This window comes from Vicugna pacos, chromosome 13 (genome assembly GCF_048564905.1).
Source record: "Vicugna pacos chromosome 13, VicPac4, whole genome shotgun sequence".
Taxonomy (NCBI): Eukaryota; Metazoa; Chordata; class Mammalia; order Artiodactyla; family Camelidae; genus Vicugna; species Vicugna pacos.
Window position 1 is genome coordinate 57143704 of NC_132999.1, and position 23660 is coordinate 57167363.

General features: G+C 50.6%; 1 protein-coding gene across 2 annotated transcripts in view; it reads right to left on the reverse strand.

The window, feature by feature from the left end:
* Positions 1 to 23660, reverse strand: part of FHAD1 (forkhead associated phosphopeptide binding domain 1) — a 123816-nt gene that overhangs the window by 8119 nt on the left and 92037 nt on the right. For both annotated transcript variants that reach the window (XM_072975338.1, XM_072975337.1), the window contains exons 21-31: positions 20153 to 20326; positions 18124 to 18349; positions 16556 to 16640; positions 14541 to 14647; positions 12647 to 12806; positions 11318 to 11450; positions 7919 to 8048; positions 7118 to 7242; positions 4174 to 4269; positions 3518 to 3738; positions 2813 to 2978 (exon numbers count right to left, since the gene is read on the reverse strand). In XM_072975338.1, the coding sequence (XP_072831439.1) occupies positions 2813 to 2978; positions 3518 to 3738; positions 4174 to 4269; positions 7118 to 7242; positions 7919 to 8048; positions 11318 to 11450; positions 12647 to 12806; positions 14541 to 14647; positions 16556 to 16640; positions 18124 to 18349; positions 20153 to 20326 (1623 nt within the window). The remainder of the gene's footprint in view (positions 1 to 2812; positions 2979 to 3517; positions 3739 to 4173; positions 4270 to 7117; positions 7243 to 7918; positions 8049 to 11317; positions 11451 to 12646; positions 12807 to 14540; positions 14648 to 16555; positions 16641 to 18123; positions 18350 to 20152; positions 20327 to 23660) is intronic.

Genomic DNA, 23660 nt, shown 5'->3' on the forward strand with positions numbered 1-23660 from the left:
GGTTGACGGGTGAGAGGAAGGGTGTGCTGTGGACCAGGTGCCTGCTGCTCTGTAAGCACTTAATAAAAGATGCCATCGGTGATGCCGTGATTGTGGCTATGGTTTGTATAAATCTTTCCCCAAACGGTGAATTCTACAAATTTGAAAGCTCCCTGTCTCCGCGTTGTCTGGGGACCCTGACACAGGTTTCACTTGGCCATTTCAGATCCTTCTCGGCTGAAGGATGTCTAGCGCCAAGCAGGCTGGCACGTCCCCTGCATTGTGTATGAATGAGGCAGCCCATGAATAATGCATGTGAAGCCTGATTATGTAAATCCTCAGGTTTTCAGTGCATGACAATGGCCTTTTTTGGGCCCTTTGCCGTCCCATTCTGTGGTCTGGTGTCTCTGCTCTGCGGCCTGGCCTAGCGCGCCAAGCCCTGGTTGGGGGTGGGGTGCTCCGGGGACGGGTGAGCTCTCCAGAGGGCACATCAAAGGAAGAGTCGGGACTCTCACTGGCCCAGCTTTCCCTGGCATCGCTTGGTGAGAAAGGAATCTGTCCTCTGCCTGAGGCAGCCCCACTGAGCCGACTGAGGCCTGTGATGTTTAACTCAGGGCGGTGAGCGCTAGAAAAGCCACATCCGGGCTCCCTCAGAGCAGGACAGCCACTCACTTCTGGGGCTACAAGCCGGCGGGCCTGCTGCCTGGAAACCCAGCGCCTGGAAGGTTTGCAGGGTGGAGGGCACGCTTCTGCAAGCAACTCATCTGACCATCACTTCCTGGTTGAAGAGGAGGGCGTCCTTCTATGACCTTCTATGGCTTGGCTTCCTTAGAGCTCATGCAGGTAACACACACCCACGCGCACACACACAGCACGTACACATACACACATGCACAAACACACCACCCCAAATCAGAAAGACTAACAGTTACAAGGGGGAGACTGAGGCTAGGCCTGCAGAGAGTGCAGGAACCAGGGTCTGAGAGATCTGGGGCAAGGTCTGGGCTCGGTCTACCTGCTACTCTGTGAACATGGGCAAGTCTCAACTCTCGGAGGCTCAGTTTCCTCATCTGTAAAATGGGAATCGTCACAATAACCAGGCAGGGCTAGCAGAGGCACTGATAACCCTGATCATGGTGGCAGAGCACGGGTGGGGCCCAGGGCCTGCTGATGGCAGGCACCAGGAGACGGGGCCTGCGCTGGTCTCCTCTTTTCGCCTGATCCCCGCCTTGAGACCTGCTCTACCTCAGGCAGGAGTTAAGGACGAGGGAGAGTGACTATTTAGGAGTCGCTGTTGCGGTGGCCAGTGGGCCTAGAGACACGCCGCTGCCTGCAGGAGTGAGCGGCGATGGACGTAAACTGCGAAGAAGCCCGGGGAGCCCCCTGCCACCCCTGGTGCAGCGCGGGGCTGCGGCGAGCTTCCGAAGCTGCTGCTGGGGGCCGCTCATGCCTGCCTCGCCGTGGGGGGAGCATTCGGCAGCAGGTTCTACTGGGTCCGAGGCAGCGCTCACCTCCCAGACCATGCATGTGGGCGGCCAGCCACAGGCAGAAGAGCAGCATCCACCTGTCTGTCGAGCACCGGGCCCTGGGCTGTGTGCTTTACAGGCAGGGCGAGTACCCCTCAGCGCCTGAAACCATTTGGCTCCTGAGCTCAGACAGAGAGAGCTTGGACAGCGAGGGATACCTGCACTGTATGCAGTCCTCACAGCAGCCCTGCACGGCAGGTGCTGTTATGCCCATTTACTAATGAGGAAGGCAAGGCTCGGAGAGGGGGATGGATTTGCACAAGGTCACACAGTTACTTAGTGGAGGGATCTGAGCCTGGGACTGGCTGACTCCTGTGCCTTGTGACAGATGAGATACCAGGGTGAGGGGAGGAGGTGGCTTCTTTTGGTGGATCGCCAGCCTGAGTCTCAGTCTTGGTTTCTCAAGCCAATGGTCCCACCAAGTTCATGCCAGGAAGCAAATCCCTCATCCTCATGCTTGTCTTCTGTGGCTCCTACAGCCTGGAGTGTACACCTGTTCATCCCTTTGGTGGGCAAGTCCACCAATTCTCCTTTGCAACTCAGTGCAGGTATCGCCACTTGGAAACCACTCCCTAAATTCTCTAGGCTCGGCTGAGTGCCCTCCTCTGGATCTCCATTAAATCAGCCAGAAGTCAGCTCTCTACCCATATGTTCTGCACTAAAGGATATGTTCTTCAAGGACATCCATCCATCCATCCATCCACCTGTCCATCCATCCATTCATCCATCCATCCACCAAGTATTTAATGGGTGTCTACTACGCTCTGGGCACTCAGAAGAGCAAACCCAAATCTTTACTCTCAGAGAGCTTATTCATCTGTGTATCCCCAGCACCTGGCAGAACAATAAAATTAAGAACAATAGCTACCACTTCAAGAAATTCAGGATATTCACTAAACTTATTGTGGTACTCATTTCATGAGGTCTGTAAGTCAAATCATTATGCTGTAGACCTTAAATTTAATACACTGCTGTATGTCAATTATAGCTCAATTAATACTGGTAGGAAAAATAGTTATCTGAATAGCAAGAACAAAATACACGAACGATCAAAAGTTAAAAAGAATACAGATGAGCTCAACTATGATTCCCAGGGAGGCTAAGAAACCTGCCTGAAGTCACACAGTAAATGGTAGAGCTAGAGTCTAAACCTGAATCTGTCTGATGCTAAAACTATTCTGCCACCTTCCTTTGCATCGGTCAATGCATTCTGCATCCTCTGGGTCCCCCTGGGACCTCAGTTGGCCGTTTCTAAAGGGAGCCAGGAGGCAGCTTCAGAAACTCTGCTCCAAGCAGGGGCCTCTCACCTTCTGCTGCCTGATGGCCCTGTTGACCCTCTTCTCCTGGTGCAGCCGGTGCTCCATGCGCTCCAGGGCCTCCTTCAGCAGCGCCTTCTCCTCGGCCTCTTTGTAGATGTCGTCCTCCAGCTTGGCCACCTGTGACTGGTACATCTGGACGGACACTTTGCTCTGCCTGAGCGCACGGGAGAGACCAAGTCTGTTCTTTCTCACTCACCATCAGTGTCCCTGACCTGGGAGCTTCTCAAAACCCTCCTGGATACACCCAACTTAGTGGTTTCATTATGAGCGGGAGGGAATGATGACGATTTGGGGAGAAGAGCACAGAATAAATAGCTAATCATCTCTGTAAGTGTGGCGTGAGGCCGGCGAAGGTTATGCTACCAGCCCCTCCCAATTTCCCAGAGAGGGTGGGGGAGCTGATGCCACGGAAAACACGATGGAATCGTGCAAAGCACACACGTGGTGAAACATCAGGCAGATTCATAAAAGGTGCACCTGATCGCTTCAGAGAGAGTAGGGCACTTCAACCGCTGCTTTCTCACCCAGAGACTTGCCTCTGTCAGGCCCCGGTCATCATCCCCTGTCACCGCTCCCCCCACCCCCACCCAGGCCTCTGTCCTCCTGTTCCAGTCCTACCGGTCTGCTGCCGCCCCGAGGTTTAGCTGGGAGAAAAGATGCTTGGGCCTTTGCCGCGGGGACCCCAGGCGGTACCTGAGCTGTTCGATGTCTTTTTCATATCCTCTCAAAAGCTCCTCTTTTCTCTCCAGCCGGTTCTTGAGCTGGGTGATCTTATCAAACACCAGATCCAGGTCTCTCTGTCGAAGCTGGTTGACTCGCTCCCTCTCTTTGGGGGAGAGGTACTTCATGGACACGTGACCTGACATGTCTTTGATGTTCATCAGACTCCCCAGCGTTGTGCTCATATCCATGTACTACGAGAGAGCGTTTCGCAGATAAGAGGCCTGGCCCCAGGCCGCTGGTGGCCACTCTAAGGAGGCAAACGTCTAATTCTGTTTCATTCCTTTTCCGCAGTTGCAGAGGACAAACACATGCTTTGTAACGAGTGCAACTCGGGCTCTTAGGACGACTTTCATTTCCCCCCTGCGTCCATTTACATTATGCCTTTTTGAGAACAGGGGCAAAAAATGACAACAGATACAAACATTCATTCTTACTACCCAGTTTTTCAAGGAATTCAGCTATGCAATTTCCAACCCATGCTGGGATCGCAGACAGGTCCCGCAGAGCTATTATAACAAGTAAGTTTGTCTGCAGGGTTGATGTTTAGTTAAACCATCCCGTGGTTAACACTGCCTGCAGGGGAAGCAGGTTTGGACAGGAAGGGAAATGATGCTGGATGCACATACCAGCTTTTCACTGAGATCTAAAGCCTCAGCCATGTCCATTTTCCCTAACTTCTCAGTGGCCAGGATGGGCCCTGGGCTGGAAAGGCCATTTTGAGGCTGAAATTGGAAAAAAAAAAAAAAAAAGAAGAAGAAATAAAAACTCTTGGCATTCTATTACGAATTTCTACATCCAGAAGAATAACCCAAAGAATAACCGAACACTGGAAGTTTACTGAATAACTCAAGAGAGTCGATTTTAAATCCAGTCTGACTCCCCTGTGAACTGCTGCCTTATAACTGTGTTCCTACCCCTTCAGAGCGCAACTCTCTTTGAAACGACACATCACTTGTCCCGTTCTTTGTTCACCGTCTGTCTCCCCTCTAGACCAGCAGGTCTCAACCAGGGGTGACTTTGCCCACCCTCCCCCGCTGCCGGGACACTTAGCAATGCCTGGACACGTTTGTGGTTGTCGTAATTGCTACTGGCATCCATAGGTAGAGGACAAGGTTGCTGCTTAACACCCCATGATACACAGGAGAGTTCCCCCCCAAAAGAGTTAGCGGGCTCAAAAAATCAGCAGCACTGAGGTCGAGAAACCCTGGTTTGGATGACAAGCTCCAGAGAAATGGGGACCATGTGGCTTTTGCTTACTGTCTCCTTCCGTGTGCCCAGCATGGCACCGGGCACAGAGTGGTGCATAGTGGGCGTGTTTGTTGAATGAATGAATGAAAGTTAAATAGAAAACAGCCACCCTCCTTTTAATAAGGGCATCTCATTTTTATGTAGCAAAATCTACACCCTCACAAAATCTGGCCAGACTTTCTCCTGGCACTGGAGCCTGGTGGGTGGGCATCACTTTAGACCCTTCCCAGAGACAGTGCAGAGCGGTGTTTGCAGCTGTGTGCTCGCTAAGACCCCAGCCAGCCAGCTGGCTGCTGACTGCATGGAAAGGTCCCCCAGCCTGAACGGGGAACTGATCTGAAGGCCCACAAATAACAGACCTCATTAAAAGCATGATGCTGTACACCAGAAACTGACACATTGTAACTGACTGTACTTCAATTAAAAAAGCATTGGGTTTTAAGTGCTTCCCATCAGCATCTCTTAGCCCATGGCATGTGTTGGCTACATTGCAAATTTTGAGATTAAAAAAAAAAACCTACAAAAATATAAAGGCCCCTAAGTGACTGTGATAGATAAGAGTGGACATATTTCTCTATCTATCTCAATAAGAATAAAGAGGGCTTTCGCAGATGACAGTAAGGGCAGACCTACTGCAAAAACAACCTGGGACACCGCTCAGTGTCTCCAGCTCCCCTGAGCTGCGTCCTCTGTGCCCCTCCAGGTCCCCCCTCTTTTTCTGAGGGAGGCTCACTGAGGAGGAGCTTGGGCTTCGAGTTCAGTCACACAGTCCCCGCCCCCGTCTCTGCAGGCTAGCAGACGGACCACCAGGGACAGAGTCCAGGCTTCCTAATTCCTTATTCTGTGACCTTGGGTGGGGCACTTGACCTCTAGAAGCCTTAACTTTTCCTATCTGTTCAATGGGGATAAGAATAGTAACTATGACACAAGGCTGCTGCGAGGGTTAAATGAGGCACTGCGTGTAGTGGGCTGAGCTCAGCGCCTGGCGCACAGTAAGCACTTCTTAGATGTCAGCTATTCTTTGTTGTTGTTACTTATTTACTCACTGGGGGAGGGCACGTAATCAGGTTTATGTATTCCAGTGGAGATACTGGGGATTGAGTCCAGGGCCTCGTGCATGCTAAGCACGCTCCACCACTGAGCTGCACCCTCTCCCATCAGCTATTCTTCCTCCTGCTCCTTCTCTTTTAATTCTAACTGTGGCCAACTTTGGAGGATTGGGAACTGGGAGGTTTCTGGCTCTGTGTGTCAGTGGTGGGATGAGGGGTCTCTCCCCAGAAGAAGGTAACTCTTCGAAGCAGGATCAGGATATGAGCTCCCCACCTGGAGACGGTCCCTCCACTCCCAACCTCGGAGAATGAGGGTTTGATTTTACCAGGAAAACCAACACATTTCTGAAGACTCCCATCTCTAACAAATGTCTAGAAAAATGGCTGGAGAGAACGCTGTTGCAGATAGGATGACTTTGTTATTTCTTCCTAACGTCCATGGATGGTTTATATCCAGCTGCAGCAGGATTTAGATCCCGTAATTAATGCAGAGCAGAGCTGTCCATTGTCATGTGTCAATCAAACGCCCCATCAAACATCCATTTAGGGGACAGGGCACCTTCAACCTAACAGTCAAATTACTTTCGAAAATCCTGGCAAATCAAATTATGCCCTAAGGAAGGGAGGCTTTCTTGAATAATACTATTTAAACACTACTTAATAATAATAACAGCCGTCATTTATTAAGTGTTGACTATGAGCTAGGCACTGGCATAAGCACTTTACATAATTATCTCCTTTAGTTTTTCCACCATCATTTTACAGCTGGGCAGGGGAGTCCCATAAAGGTTAAGAGCCCACCCAAGGTCACACAGCTTGCGGAGCTGGGATTAGGGAACCGGTCTCTGATTCTAGACCTTGCGTCCCCTTAATCATCATGGCTCCCTCCTGCTACCCTTTATGTGTTCATGTAATTCAGTTTACAGCAAAAAGCAAACTTTTGGCAAACTCATGGCGTAAATTAGCCTGTTGAATATGTTTTGCAGAATTTAACACGTGATGTGAAAAGGAGGGTCCCGAGATGGATCTGGCCAGTGTCAGTGCAATGACACATCATGCTGTGCACAATGGGACGCTGCCTTTCTACTCCAACATCGGACCGCGGACGGCCAAGCACTGGGATGCTGGTCAGTATAGATGCTAGCCCATCAGGGAGGACCTGGCCCCAAGCCACGGCCAGGCACGGCGGTGCTGGGCACACAGCTAGTGTCTGCCTTCATGCCCACCCTCCCCACGTGTCAGTCACCACGAGGCAAGTTTGTTCTTTGGTTACCGCTCGGATCTCTATTCTTGAAACACCTGGCGAATCAGGTTGTATATCCAGTATTTTCTGGACATTTTTATCCAATCTGAAAGTCTTTATGTCTAGCAATGGTTCATTCGTGTGGTCCTTATGACCTATAAAAGAAATAATTTAGACTCAAAAGAAAGGCTCAGGAAGAAGTTATTGTATGTAATCATCACCCCTGCTGTTTACTGGATGCTTATCAGGGGCCGGTCTTCATCCTTACCATCCTCCCTTGGCAGGCGAGGAACTGAGGCCCAGAGAGGTGAACTGACTTGTCCAAGGACACACAGCCAGTATAAGACTGCAGCCTCACAGGTCCGAGGCTTTGAGGGTAAACCTTCAGCCACAGGTGTGGGGGTGTAACTTGAACCTAGGCTTCTGGGTCCTAGCCCGTGCTCCACCCAGCAGGAAGCTTGGTTTCTTGAGAGCCCTATCTCCTCTAAACAGGGTATTTATTACAGGAAGTTCCCCAAGGTCAATCTTTGCACAATGTCAGTCTGTGACAAAGTTTCTACCGGGCCACAGTAAAATGAGAAAAAGGACAATATAGTGAGTTTTTCATGAAATATTATTTATTTAATATTACCACCTGCCCGTGACTGAGACATCATGTCTGCCCCATCTTTTTTTTTTTTTTTTTTTTGTATTATGACCTCCTTTCAGTGATGAGATGATGGGTTTAGAAGACGGTGGTCCTGGCAAATCGGTCAATCCCCAAAGGGAAACCTAGAGTCTGGGCCCATAGCTCTGAGAGCGGAGGGGGCGACTGGAAAGGGGGAAACTCACTCGATGAGCTGGCCTTCTCCAGTTCTTTAATTCGCGCACGTAGCTCAGATAAGGCCTTTTTCTGACGTTGAATGACTTCCTCGTGCCGGGACCCTTTGCACTTGGCCCCTAGATCGCTGAAGGACTGCTCCTGTGGCCAGAATGATGCAGACAGCTGCTTAATTAGGGATCAGAATCTCTCTCTTACATTCAAAGAAACATGAACAATTCACGGACAGCAGAAACTCTGTCGGTTAGTACCTTGGAATATATTGTTAAGGGGCTTCAGTAGAGAAGGAATTTAAAATTTTCATTTCAAATGTAAAGTCACATCTAGGAAAATTTCCAACTTTCCCACCTTCTTAACATCACTGTAAATGAGAGACACCCTCTACATGTTCCCTCCCCACATTTTACTTATTTTTTTCTTCTCATATTCTTCTAAGCTTGGGTTTCCACTTGTCACTCTGGTCTCGTCTCTGAACAATCACATCAAATTCTGCTCCTGGAGGGGCATTTTCAGATGAGGATAAGCGATACTCTCTTCTTAGCTGGTAATAAGGATGGTGGTCAAATATTTGCTAGGGGGAATTAGATGGTCCGGCTCATGGCTGGTGTGGAGAAAGGAAAACACCCCTCTGGAACTTCTGGAGTCCCTGGAACAGTGTGGTCCGACAGAATTTTCTGTGATGATCGCAGTGTCCCATATCTGCACCATGTAGCCACATAGCTAGAGGTGGGTTTACAAAGGGCATGTACAAGGAGAGATCACCTTCATCTTTTTAGGGTCACGGACATCCCTTTGAGATTAGGAAGAGTGCAGGCTTCCTTCCTCCAGAAAAAGTCACATATGCACAAAAATTTGCATACAACTTCTGGAGGTTCAGGGAGACTCCCTGAAGCCCAGTCATAGACTCCAAATTAAACAGTGCTTCTCTAGGGTCTGTGACTCATTCATTCACTTCACAATGAATCGCAGTGCACATTTATTGAGCACTTTTATGTGCCATGCCCTGTTCTAGGCCCTGGGGACTCAGCTGTGACGAAGACGCAAAATCCCTGCTGCCAAGGAGTCTGCATCCTAGTGGGAGGAGACAGACGATAAGATAGTCACGGAAAATACACGGTGGGCAGTGACAGCTGTCAAGGAGGGAAACTGGAAATGGGATGGGATGTTGGGAGTGATTTTCAGATACAGATCTTGCTTCTAGCAAAGGCCCCAGACAAAATGGCAAGAAAGGGAAGAAATGGTCGATTTGCTTCTTTTACAACAATCTTGTAACAGTTTCGGTTCAGGGAGAGAGAGAGAGCCGGCACCCAGACACTATCTTAGGCGCCAGGGAGAGGAGGGGAACCAGGCAGACAGGCTCTGCTGCTGGGGCCTCATTCCTACGGGGCAGACGCAACGAACAAGCAGGCAGGCAGGCAAATAATTCCAGAAAGTGACAAATGCTACCAGGAAAACACAGCAGAGGAGAGGGGAGGAAGAGTTATTTGATCCGTTTCTTGATTCATCAAATGCTTATTAAAGGCCCACAGGACACGTGCCACGCCCCACGCTGGCCACCAGGGGTACAAGGCCAGGAGCCCAGCATCTGAGGTCCTCCTAGGGCCGCTCCTCCCCACCCCAACATGTCCCCACCTGCATTTCCTCCAGGCTCTGCTTCCAACCTCCTTCTGCAGAGCCCCCTCCACCTTGTCTTTAAGAGCCCCCTCCCTCATGCTACTCTACCCCAATCCTGCTGTGTCTTCCAGGCCTTGGGGGTAGGGCAGCCACAGCAGCGAAGTTCTGCGACAGACTTTCCTCCGCCTGGAGAGCACTGATGTGACCCTTCCTCGTGGCTCTTCTGGGAATTTGTTTATTTAGAGAAGAGGGAGATTCTTTCCCATACAATTCTTAGGCCCTCTGACCCACTCTGGTTTAGAAAGCAGGAAGCAGGCTGCGTGCGGAAAGCCGCTCTGGGAAAGAACAAATCCTTTTTCCCTTTTATCCTCAGCCTCCCTCCCCCATCCTCCTCAACAAATCCCATCTCATAACTAAAACCACAGGCGTCCGGTCAACCATCCTTTCCAGCAAACACGTGCAGAGTCGGAGGGGGTCTGGTGTGGGCAGGGACTCTGGGTACCCTCTCCTGCACCCAGCACAGGGCCTGGCATACAGCAGGTGCTCAACAGTTGTTGAATGTGTGAACGAACATGGGCCGGGTCCTGCGCTGAGAGCCTGGGATTCTCCAACGGGAGAGGGACCTGGTCCCAGCCCCTCGGAGCTCACAGCTGAGGGAAGCCGCTGCAGCCCCTGTGCCCGGCCGCCTGGAGCAAGAAGGAGACACTTCTGCTAAAGTTCTCTGGACGGTGATCGGTGCCAAGGAAGGCCGGCTGGGCCCTGGCTCACTGCTGTCTGGCAGGGGAAAGGCATCTTTGAGAGAGCAGGAAGCCAAGCTGACACATTTGGCCCTGTTTCCAAGTGAAAATCCAAAGCCCATTACTGAAACGTCCTACTCTCTAGTTTTGTAAAGCAGAGGGGGAAAGGGCATCCCCGGACTCCAGGAAAGCCGGGGGCCTCGAGGAAGCCCCGTGCCCGCAGCCCACCTTCCAGGCGTGCAAAGGCATCTTTCTGGGCAGAGATCACCAAGAGCCAGCCAGGCAGCATAAACAGCCCGGCTCTCTGGGAAGGCAGTCTGGACAACGGAGGACGTCCTCTGGACATCTAGGAATCTGTTCTACGTATGTACAAGGATATTAACTACAGCAATGGCTGGAAGTAAAAGCAACTTAAATGTCCATCATCACAAGGCTGGTTGGATAAAAAGGACACGATGGAATTCAACGTCACCATTTAAAAGAATGAGGTAGATCTTTACACGCTCACTTGAAAATATGCCCATTAAATAGTGTTATGTGGGGAAGGAAGGTTGCAGAATACATATGGCTTGATACCACCATTTGCAAAAAAAAATCTATTAAATAAATGTATGTCTATTTAAGTTTGTGCATGTCTGTGTGTATAAATAAAATTTATTTCTCAATGACCCCATGAGATGGTGATTGTCAATATTCTCACTTTCCAGATGAGGGAATTGGCCCTCAGGCACGTCCCCAGGGTCTGAGTGGAGGAATTGGGGCTGGAATCTAGGCAGACAGGATCCAGCCTGAGCTTCAGCCACTGCCCGGTCCTGAATGTATGAGGCTGTGGCGGCTTCTGTGAGGAAAGGGTCTGATGGCGCAAATGCCAAGCTGTTCTTTGCCAAAACCTCTGCAATTTGAGAGGCAGGACTTCCGCTTTTTTACTTCACGCATTTCACCGAAGCAAGTAATATTTTTGGAACTTAGAATGAAGATGCTCTCAAAAGCAAAGAAAGCTACCATGGGGCTCTTTCTTAGCTTGTCCTTCTGGGCGCTCAGGACAGGGCAGGCACTCACCTCTTGGCTGCTCAAGAAAATGTCGGTGTGGATTGGTTCTATCTGCACTGAGATGTCACACATCTGGGTCGTGTTCCTGGGCTTCTGGTCCTTCTCTTTGTGCAGCTGGGGCTTGTGTTTCTCTTGGGAGGCCCTAGGGCAGAGAAGAGGAGTCACTGGACAGCAGGCTGGGTTAGGAGCACAATGTTCTGGGGGCTGTGGATCACCTCTGTACCCACCCAAGCAGAATAGGAAAAGGCGCTCCCTTTTTGCAGGTAGCTGAAGTCTTCAAGTCTTTAAGCCTCCTGCCTGAAGATTTCTAGAGAATTTAGTTCCAGGGACTTACCGGGTAGTGGCCAGGGAGGAAGACACCTACCCAGCCTTGCTTCCAGCCCTGGGTCTGCAGGACACCTGCTGTGGCACATATAGGGGGATTTACTGAGGGGCTGCTGTTCCTAACACTTTGTGGGTGTGAACCCGTCTATTTCTCATCACAGTCCCAGGGGCTGGGGACTCTCTTTGCCCCATTCTACTGACAATGAAAGAGACACGTAGCAATTTGCCTGTGGTCCCAGAGCTTGTGGTGAAGGCACCTGGCCTTGAACCCAGGCAGCCTGGGTCCAGAGCCGTTCCCTTAACCACTAGGTGAGTCGGCCTTGGCCATGAGCCATGAGGCATGGGTAGCAGCTACAGCACATATGTGAGATGTCGTTTTACTCAAACTTTCTTGGGAAAAACATTAATCTTATGTCAAAATATGGATACGCTATTGATGAAAATGCAAACTCACATGTATTTTTTTAGATGAATCCATGGGACAACAATATATTTATTTTAAGTGGACTTCTGACACTTTCTGTTTATACATTTGTTCAATCAATATTTAGGAAGTTCCTTTATATGCAAGGCACTATGTGAATGCTGGGGAGTCAACAGTAGGCATGGTCTACACAGGGCTCTTTGTGGGGAAAGCAGACACTTCAACAGGCAGTAGCAGCCTGGCTGTGTGAGTAGCTTTAGGTCAAGTGGAGTGCCAGGGCTGAGGGACCCCAAGCAGAGCAGAAGCCCCTGGCTATGTTTGGTGAGGGTGAGAGATGGAGGGCTTCCTGGAGGAAGTGGCATTTAAGTTGAGCTCTATCTGGAATATTGGGCAGGAATGTCTGAGATACACAGGACTGAGCAAAGCCTTGTTTTGTTTTGAATGATAACATTGTGAAGCAATGAAACCTATGTCATTTATTCATTCATCTATTCACTCCTTCAATTTCTCAACCAGCATTGACTAGGTCCCCTCTCTCTGTGCAAGGCTCCTTGGGCACTTGGGTGTGCCACTCAGACCCTCCCACACACCTGAGTGCCTGCTTGAGGACCTCCAGCTCCTTGTCCTTCTTTTCCACCAGGCTGGTCACCTGTGCCATCTTTTCCTTCAGCACATTCAGTTCGCTGCTTTGTTGCTGGACCAGCGCCACATTCCGCTCCAGTTCCACCTTCTGCTTCTCATTAAGCTCCCCTGGGAGCGACATGAAAGATGGTGAGGGTAGGGGGTGGGTCTCCCACTCTGGGTCTCCCCTAGGGCTGCAGCAGACCTGCCAGACCCACAAAAACCATGAGGCAGGTCCACCAGCTGGGAATTCTCGGGGGTCTTCAGACCATGGCCAGGAGGTCTGCTTGCATCTTTGCAAAAAAAAGAAAAAACTATAATAACAACAACAACAAAACAGCAACAGAGCGCACCAGCATCACCTTCTCTTGAGCTCTGGCTCCAGGAGGCGGTCTGTGCTCCTGCCCAAGCCCAGCTGGTAGGGCCTGTTTGCCTGTGGCATTTCGGGGCACCTGGCGACCTTCAGCTGCCTGCTTCTGCATTTGTTTGCTCAAGGTGTTCTAAGGTCTCTGGAGCCTGCTCTGCTCAGGAGTCTGCTGGGTGAAACAGCCTCCAGCCAAGGACAGGGGAGGTGAGAACACAGCCTAGCCCCTCCCACCTCCGGTGGGCACCCAACACAGGTGACCACGCTGCTCTCAGCATCCCCTGCAGAATTAAGCTCCGGTCGCCCATTGTGCCCGCTGGCTGACAGCCCAGCCATCATCTGCTTTCTTCCCTTTCCCATTTAACTGCTGTTGTGTCTTGGGATCATCTCTCAAATAAACCACCTGCAGCAGAATCTTAGTCTTGGGATCCGCTCTGGGAAAACGCAAACTAAGACACCTGCATTGCCTGGAATCATCACAGCAACCCTGCAAGGCAGTTACTAGTTAAGACTCCTACATCACAAAGGCAGAAACTGAGGTTCAGAGAGGTTCAGTGACTTGCCTAAAGTCACCCAGCTAAGAAACAGCAGATCCAGAAGTGGGTCTAACACTGCCTGGTTCTAGAACTGGATATTGTAGCCTTTCTACCACTTGTTCTCATACCTTAGTATGGGGGAAAAAGTCACTCATTTTTGAAAAATTCTGCCATAAAAGCCCTGGGGTCGCTAACAAGTCCAGACCTAGGGAGCGAATACTGCTGAAGCCTTGGGAGGCACAGGGTATGAGATGGGGAGGAGACAAGAGCCCTCCCCACCCTCCCTCCGCATCCCCAAGCCTGGGAACATCTCCCGACTCCTGGCTCCCTGTGCCTTCTGGCTTGATGGAAGCCAGGGGTGGGACAGAGATGTCAGCGGTAAGAAGCAGGGGGAAGGGAGGCAGAAAGAACAGTTTGGGGAGAAGAGAAGAGGAGGAAAGCAGGACTATTCAGCCAGACCGATGTCCATCCAGAAGAGAGTAGACCCAGAGCTCTTTCGCCCCTGCTCCAGGTGGCCCCTGGTGTCCACATCAACTCCAGGGGGCAGATGTGTTGCAAGTGTTCTTGCGTCAGGGGAAGGAGAGGCTGGGGGGGAACACCTTACTCTAGGTCCCCAGGCTCGGGCGTGTGCAGGCTGGCCTGCCAAGGGGGGCCCACGGATTGATCTCCAAGCCTTTGTTCCCAAAGACACATCCTCTGTGGAAAAAGGAAATTCTTCCCCCAAAAGAACTTTGCACTTCCACCCAGAGGTCCAGAGCCATTCGAGAGTATGCCCCGTATCAAACAGAATCAGCGCCATACCTGGGATACAGTGTTGGCTGACCCTGGGTTTCAAGTGTGGTAACAGCCTGGAAAGCAGGTTGAGTGGGATTTTTAATGGCCGGCTTCCCAACCCTTAAGCCCCATTTCTTTCCTTTCTTGAAGTGGGTCAGGACATCAGGAGACACAGGCAACTGTACGCACCTCTCAAATCGGACATTCGGCTGTGGGCTTCGTTAAGGTTTTTCCTTAACTTCATGATGATCTCCTGCTGAGACAGGATTTCCTTCTGAGCAGTCAGTAAATCCTCTCTGAAATTCACAAAAACAGACTGAGTCAGTTCAACTCAATCTCCGAGGTGCCTGGAGTGCCTGGAAGGGGCTGAATACAAAGGCAAAGTGATCCCCAATCAGCGGTGGTCCGTGTGATACCGGGTCCCTGCGAGGGCGGTAAGCACACTCCTGAAAAATTCTCGAAACAAAAAATCCGTCTGATGCACCTTCATTAAAAAGAAATATGTGAAGCAGAACAAAGGCTCCCGGCTGGGTTTGCGTGGGGGCTGAAATACAATTTCTGTGAGGATGACACCTCTTCCTGCTCAAGTATGCCCGTCAGCGTGAACCAGCGCTCTCGTGGACTTTTGATCTTCGGTGGAAAGAGGACAGGAGACTATTTTTTTGTGGGTTCAGGGATTCCCTGAGGACGAGGAAGGAGAGAGAGAGGACAGCATGGCTGCCATTCTCTCACCAGCTTCCTGTAACTCCTGGTGGAGGGAGGTGGGACCACATGAAGTGGTGTTCATGAGACCCTTTGTGGAAGGGTGGGCTTTGGGGCCCGTAAAACCAAGGGGGACACAGGGAGGGTGGGATGAGGACAGCCCCATCCCCCATTGCCCAGAGGGTGGGACGTCTTTGGTAACCGAAGGATCAGGGAGGCTGACAGGGAAGACGGCGTTACCCGGGAAGGGGTCCAGAGTGACGAGGGTGAGGTGCCTTGATGGCGGTCACAGGGAGAACACAGGATGGGTTCTGAGCAGGTGTGAGACATTGCAGCCCTGGGAAGGCATGGTGTGTGTGTGTGTGTGTGTGTGTGTGCATGTGTGTGTGTTTTGGAGGCAGGAGGAAGAGCTGAAGTCTTGTGCGTTCCAGAGAGGGTTAAGAGCTTCAGTCTCTGGGCAGCTGTTAATGTCATTTCACAGGCTTCTGAAGTCCAAGCTCCTCTTATGCAGGCTTTTGAAGGTTGAGTGTGTGTTTAATATGGGATAAAAAAAAATACTGGCAGGCTGCATGTCAAAAAAAAAAAAAGATTCTTGACTATCAGAATGGATATAACCATACACGTGTGTGTATCTGTCTGTCTGTCTGTCTACCCATCTAATCTCCTTGGCTGTAACTCTTCCGACATGAAGATGAACCTCTAAGACTCAAAGGAGTGCGCAGCTGATGAAGTGGACCAGAGAACATGGAGCTGATTCTTCTCCGGGTCGAGGCTCCTGCTGTGTCTAGAGAGAGCTCTTTCCACCAGGAGTTGTCAGTTAGAACTTTTCAGAACATGGAGGCCGAGTATCCGAGTCTCTTTGCCCCTGTGACTTTGGTAACTGGTATTTGTGCAAGGCTCAGGCTGGTGGCTTCCATTCTCTGAGAAGCTTTCTGAATCCCGTCCATGCAGCTCATCAGCGCCTTCTTGTTTGTACGTCGCTTGGCAGTGGTTTCTGGATCTCTCCATCCAGGGGTTTTGTTTCTCTGGAAATTGTCAGTTCCTGGAGACTCGAGAGATGGACTCTGGGGTTGGGAGGGACCTTCAAGGTCTTTAGTCCAACCCCTTAACTTTTATGCCTCTCTAGGACTCCACTCTACCAAGTGGTCTCCACTGTTTGAAACCTGCTTATAATGCTCAGGAATGCGCTTGCCTTGGGCAGGCAGAGACAGCTGACCATAGCATTACCTGGCTTTCCAGTGCCTCCTTATCTCACAAGTGGGGAAGTAGAGGCACAGCGAGGTGACGTGACTTGCCCAGGGCCACGTGCCCAGAGAGTGTTGAGTTGGGATTTGAACACCGATCTACCCAGATCTTTCCATGACGCCAGCCTGACTTGCTAAAGAATCGAGAAACTCAGATAGCAGCAAGAAGAGCCCAGACTCAGCTCCGCTTCCCAGGTCCTGACAACGTGGCCAGAGGCAGGGGTTGGGTCTGGAGCTCACACACGCCGGGGTACTCACATCAGGTGGTCGCACACTGTGTCTTTGGCCCTGTTCTCCTCGGGAGGCGCCGCTGCGGGGTTCGGATGTGCTTCCCCCTCCTGGGCTGAATCAGAGGGACACGCGGGCGTTACGACAGTCCTCATGAGACAGACGCGCTCCGTCCCTTGTGCTTATCAACACACCTGCGTCTTTCCCAACGTGTAAACCCTCCCTCCCACCCTGCAGCCCTTTCTACCTGATAACAACCGCTGTGTGTTCTGTGTCCTCTCAACCCTCCTCAATTCCTGAAATCCTTCTAGCTGCCCTCTAAGGCAGGGGTCATCGACTCCACCGACAGATGAGGAAACGGGTGCAGGAGTGGTGGAAACAGCTGGTGACCGCTCAGCTAAGTGGTGACAGTTGGTGCCTCAACTCCTGGGTCACACCTCCTGCCCCATTTCCTCCTCTCCGCTCAGACCAGTCTGTGCTGTCCTCACCTCCCACATCCTCAGCTCCTGGCCCTCAGTCACACTCTCACTCTCTCGTTTGTTCATTCAACAAATATTTATGGAGCATCTGCTGAACAGCAGGCACGGATCTAAGTGTGGGGGGCAAAGAGGTAGTCACTCTCGGGTCCCAGCTTAAACATCCTCCCTCTGACCTGTTCATCCCAGGCAGGTCCCCTGGCAGGGCAATAATTTGGTTAAATGCAGGGACCCTGCCTGGCTGGTCCATCACTGACCCTCCAGTGCCTAGAATGAGCTTGCGACATAGCAGATGCTCAGTTAGGAGTGCTGAGTGAACGAATGCATGAGGTGAGCCCTGACGGCTCATCACTGGCTTGAGACTAGGACCATGGTTCTCAACCAGGGACATCTGGCCAGGTCTGGAGACATTTTTGGTTGTCCCACTGGGGTGGGGGTGGGGCTGGGGGCTATGGGCATCTTGCGGGCCAGGGACGCTGCACAGCACTGGACAGTGCACAGGACAGTCCCGCAGCAAAGACCTCTCCAGCTCAAATGCCAACACCAGTGCCAAGGATGAGAAGCCCTGGCCCGAGGCCTCTACTTCCAGAACTCTCCTCCAAGACCCCAGAGTCTTCAGTTTTCCGCGTCGCCGTGGTCATTCAGGTCATGCAGGGGGAGTAAGTGCTCACAACTCGGAGTTCTTTTTTCAGCCTCTTTTGTTTTTTTTTTTAAAAGAGATCAACCTCAGCTGGTTATGAAAGTGCATTAGACAATGTCACAAATTGCTGATGGCAGAGAGAAGCCTTTGAAAGGCCCCTGCATGGGAGGTTTCCACATGGAAACGATGCCTCCCGTCCTGCTGCCCTGACGCCCCTGACAGCCCCGGCAGCCTGTGCCTCTCGCTGGCTGACTGGCCAGACACAAAGGCTGTCCCCGTCCATTGCGTTACTTCTGCTTAACTGGGGCCTGGAGGGCGCCTGACGATGCTGTGTAGCAAGAAGGAAAGGGGGCTTCCCCGGACAATAAAGGAGCTGTTAAGTGAGGCATAGACTTCCCTTGCCCATCGGCCTGTGGGAACCCACAGGGTCATCAGAACCTGCCCTGAACACTAAGCTTTCCTCCGCGTCTCTCTGGACCAACCTGGGTCATTGTCCTTCAGGGTTGCAATCTCTCCTTCTATTTTTTTATGGTGTTCGGTCACTTTTTGGAGTCTTTCTTCAAGACTCACAATTGTCTGGGAGTGCTGTTTGATTTGCTCCTTGTATTCCATGATTTCTTTTTCAAAGCTGTGTTTCTGTGATTCCTGTTCTTCCTGGAGGGCCCTTACCGTGTGCTGCTGCAGCTGCATCCGCTCCTCCATCATGATCTGGGAAAACAGACACAGCTCATGTGATCTTGGGACTGAATATAATAGTAACAACATCAACAGTACTGCCCCTTTGCACCCACCAGCACCGAACTTGGCCCCACCCCAGGACCTTTGCACGTGCTGGTCCCGCTGCATGGTATACTCCTCCCGAGCTCCTTGAATGGCTGACTTTTCGGGTGTCAGGCCTCAGGGCCAATGACACCTCTGTCAGAGAGGCCCCCCTGACTGCCTATCTGAAGGAGACACCATCCCGTTTTATTTCCCCAGAAGCACCTGTCGTCATCTGAACAATTTCATTCCTTTATTTCTCGCTCCCACTAGAGTGTAAGCACCATGAGGACAGAAAGCTACTCTTTCCTATTTGCTGACGTGCCCGCGGCATCCATGCCTAGATCCCTGCCACGACATCTAGACCTAGATGTTCAATAAGCATTTGTTGGATTAATCAGTGAATAATCTTATAAGAAAAAGGTGAATGAATTTGTATGTCTTAAAAACAAAAATTACCAGCAGTCCCCCTGATGGTGAGTCGGACGCCTTCCCGTGACCGCCCTCCCTGCGTGCGGCACCTCTTGGCGCCTCCATCTCAGCGTCCCTCCAGCTCCTCCCACCTCCCTCCTCCGCCGTCTGGGTGACATCATTCTTCTGCTCCCTGTTCCCAGTTAACATGCTGGGCCCCAGTCTCCAGTCTTCTCCCGATGTGCAAACTCTTTGCCTGAGCCACTCACACGTGCCCGCCCTTTCAACAATCACTCCATTGAGGCCACCTTCCAAATTTAGACCCCGTGTCTTGCTTCCTCCCCCAAATCTATTGTGCCACCAAAGCTGTGCACAACGTTTGAACTTTGATATCCTACCCTCACCTGAGTTCTTCATCTTCTCCAGAAGAGAGTCCTTCTCCCACAAGAGACCCCCTACCACGGCCTCCATACTTCCGCCATCTCCATGTGCCATCATCCCCCTTGGTGCCCTGGCTTGAAGCTCGCCTGTCTCCTTGTGGTCCTCCCTCTCCTAGACGTGAGTCCTGGCAATCAGGTATCAAGTCCTGCCATTTCTCGTCACTCTATAGCGACTCCTTCCTTCCACTCCTCTGCTACCTTGAGTGTCCAAGTCCTTGTGATCCTGGACGACAAGCAATGGCCATCCCACGTCACACCCCGAGCTGGTGTCTCCAGCTCCAGTCCCTCTGAAAATCACTCTGTGCACTTCTGTCAGGTCAATCCTTATTACCTCTTTGTCCACAGACTTGCTGGGTGAATGTGTGAGTGACAGGTGAGTGCAACAGTGAGCCCTGATGGTGGAGGGCCTTGAATGCCGAGCTAAAAGTGAAAAACATTATCTTACGGTCTGTGGACTCATCACTGATCACTAGATTCAGGGCTGCTCAGTCCTTCAGCCTGATCTTGTAAAGACCCCAAATTGATTATGACATCTTAGAGCACCTTGGAGAGAGGGCGTCATAGTCTCTGTTTACCTTTTAAACTAAACAAATGCTTCTCAACAGAGGGTGACTTTGCCTCTCAGGGAACATCCGGCAAAGTCTGGAGACATTTTTTGCTGTCACAACCTGGGGGGTGGGGGGAGGGTGCTACTGGCATCTCGTGGGTAGAGACCAGGGATGTTGCTACACAACCTATGATGCACAGGATAGCACCCCCCCATACCCCTCCTCCCACCACGAGAAAGAGTTACTTGACCCAGAACATCAGTAGTGCCGTGGCTGAGAACCCCTGATCCTCATGGCATTGTGATCGTGCAGTGATGGAAAAACTCTCCCGTCCTTGGAAGGCACCAACTTACCACTTTTGTCTTGGCAGTTTCCAGTTCAGCCAGTGTTTCATTTAATTTCACGGTGAGGGTCTCTACTTTCATAGTCTCAGCTGCCTTGGTTTTCTGAGTCTTTTCTACCATGGCCAGTGCGTCATTTAATTTATTATTTAAGATGTCTTCTTTTTGCACTTTTAAATCTATTTCCTAGACAAACAACAAACAGCAAATTAGCAGAAATTCGGGAATAAATGTTAATCCTAGCCTTTCCTCATCCTGTTTTTAGAGAGGAGGTGACCTCTGTTCTGCTACTGTCCTGTTGAGCCTTTTTAAGTCCAAAGTTCATGCTTTCTCTGGAAGGTTCCAATTATTATAGAACTCTTTTATATTCAGCTGAGATTTGTCTCCTTGAGATTTCTGGTCTCTGAGCACAGTTCTGTAACCTAGAGCTCACTGACTAAGTTTTATTTCTCTTTTATGAGACAGGCCTTTAAATATTTGAGGAGGGCTGTCATGTCTTTCTCTAAATCTATTTTCCAGGAAGAATGTGCCGAGTTCCTTCACCCGCTCATCACAGGACCTGCTTTCAGGACACTCCTTCGTTTTCCTACGTGGCTTCAGCACCTGGATGACCTCCCCTCCTCCCGTGGGACCCCGGCAAGGTTGGACTCTGGCTGCCACGTCCTCAATGTCCTCCCCCTCCTCCGGGAACCCAATCTTCCAATCTTTGTCAACACTCTCCTCTCCTCCTTGAGTCCATCCTCAAACACTGTGGAATGTGGACTTTGTGACAGGCGCTGTGCTGGGGCTGGACGGACTTATTTACTTGACTTCAATTTTTTAAGAGCAGTTTTCGGTTCACAGCAAATTGAGAGGAAAATACATTACAGGGGTTTCTTATCCACCCCACCAGCCCCACACACGCACAGCCTTCCCTACTACCCACATCCCCACTGGACGGGTCCATGTGTTCAACGGATGAGTCTATGTGGACACATTGTTATCACCTGAAGCCCATAGCTTACATTAGGGTTCACTCTCAGTGTCAGCCTATGGGTCTGGACATTTGTCATTAACATTATCCACTGTGATAGTATCATACAGAGTAGTTCTACTGCCCCCCAAATCCTACACGTGTTCCATCTTTTCATCCCCTCTCTCCTTGCCAATCCCCTGTCTTTTTACTGTCTTCATCGTTTTGTCTTTTCCAGAATGTCGTGTAGGCAGAATCATACTGTATGCATCTTTTCACATTTTTTAATCCAATCTAAAATATATTCTTGAGGTTCAGGGCTGGGCATTCCTGGACTCTGCTGCTGACAGTGAAAACTGGCTTGAACTTTCTGAGGGGGCAGGTGTCATTTGGGAAGGTGTATCACCAGCCTGAAAATGTTCATATCCTGTGACCCGGTAATTCCTTGTTGGGGAATTTATGCTAAGGGCAGAACCGCACATGTGCACAAAGCCTGATGCACAGCGTTGTTCAGCCAAGCATTTTTCTCTCAAGTGAAAAGTGAGAAACAGCCCAGTGCCTGAGGGTGAATGAATCCAGGTTCACCCAACACAGTGCATCCTTCACCGGCAGGTCATGGAAGAATGTTCAGTGACATGTGGACATATTTATTACATACGGAGTCAAAAAGCCATGTCCAAATCAGCGTGCACAGTATAACGGTGTAAATCACATTGTAATGAATCTGTATTTGTTGGTGTCTGCAATAATGATCAACGTGAAGCCAGACTGGAAGGAATCACATCAGAACGTCACTAGTGGTAACTCTGCTCAGTGGAATCCTGGGCAATTCTTATGGTCTTCTGAGCGATTTTCCATATTTTTCAAATTGTCTAGAGCAAACAGGTACTCCTCTTATAATTGGGAAAAGACACTGATTTTTTCTGGGGTGGGGGACAAAACAGAATGTGATTTTCATCATGCAGTGTCTGCCAGACTCGCCTGGGAGTCGGTGCCATCTCTTTGTACCGCTGCAGTCTGTTCTTATTCGGTGCCTTGACGTGGTCGTTGCTGTTGAGAAATCCCGGTGTAGGCAGCGTGATGACCTGGCCCAAGGAGGCGCTCCCTGGGGACATCGGCAGGCAGAGCACAGAGCAGCAAGGCTCGGCCTGCCCCGGAGAACCCGCGACAATCTGAGATGGCTTCTCTGATGGACGGTGAATCTGCCCGGGGGCGGGGCACACTGCCTGGCATCTTTGCTCCTTGCTGGCCACTCACCAGCTTGCTCAAGTTCATGGTTCACGCGGTTCTGAGTTTATCTTTCTTCTCCCCTCTCTCCTCTTTTGCCTGTATAAATCCTCTTTTCGCCTGTGTCGATGAAATCGATCTTTTGAACGCTCTTCCGCGTGTAGAAGTCAAACAGCACCCAAATGAGCAACTCTGCGTCTGAGTGGGTCTTTGACCTTGTACTTCCTGGGTCTTTCCTGGTAAATGGGGAGTCCCTGGGGCAGAGCCCCGTTTCTCTCTGTCTGGTGTGATGCCACCAGCCGGCCTCGAGGGCTGTCACAATTCCTCACCCTCTGGTGTCACCGCTGTTTTCACTAAGGCTGTTGTTGAGGACGCTGTTGGTTGTATGACAGAGTCTGCTCTCTGCTGGTCCTGAGGAGAGATGCTCTCTGGGCCGAGTACCCAGAAGGTCTCATTTCCGGGAGCACTCGGTCCATTTCTGGCTAGTGAACTGCACAATCCCTTTCACTGTAACTCCTAGACTAAAAATTGGGACTCATTTATCAATGTCATGCTCCACACTTTTTTTTTTTTTTTGCATTAGTCTCGTTCCAAATCCATTTTCTGTCCTGAATAATCTATCTTAAAATTCTAACTCCTCCTTTTCCCCTACCCCTAACTGAAGGACTTTATGGAAGAGCCATGGTGAAGCATCTGGGGAGACAAGGCTGCGTGTAGAGATGGCACCCTTTGGGCTCTCCCTCCGCCTGCAGCGCTGCCCGCCCACGGGGAGTCCGGCACAGGTGTGTCAGCGGGAGCTGACAAATCTTGCATCGCTTCACCCAGCTCTGGTCTGCTCCCTCTGGACACGCCCCAGCTGGTCAAGGCCCCACTTAAAAAGTGGTGCCTGGGACTGATAAGTAATCCAGATGTGGTTCACGGGCACTCATCTCCCTGGAGCAGCGTCGTTCCAAGAGCGCATGGGCTACTTGTTAAAAATGCAGATTCCTGAGTCCACCCTGCAGACGGTGAGTCAGAATTTCTGGGGGTGAAGCCCAGCAACTGGGAATTTAAAATGCACCCTGCCCTCCAGTGTTTCTATGCATGCTAGTGCTTGGGAATATTTCTTCAAAGGAAACAATCTAAGATCAATGTGAATAGACTTACAGGCCCGTTTAGACCCATCTGGTCTTGAAAATCCTTTGAAATTGATCTTACTCGTATTTAAATTTAACTCACTATTGTCAGGTTGTGGGTTTATCATTTGCTATAATAATAAAAATTAAAATAAAATAAAAATAATAAAAGCAGCCGACACACGCAGCGTTCGCAGAGTGCTGGGTGCTTCTCTCTGTGGATGTG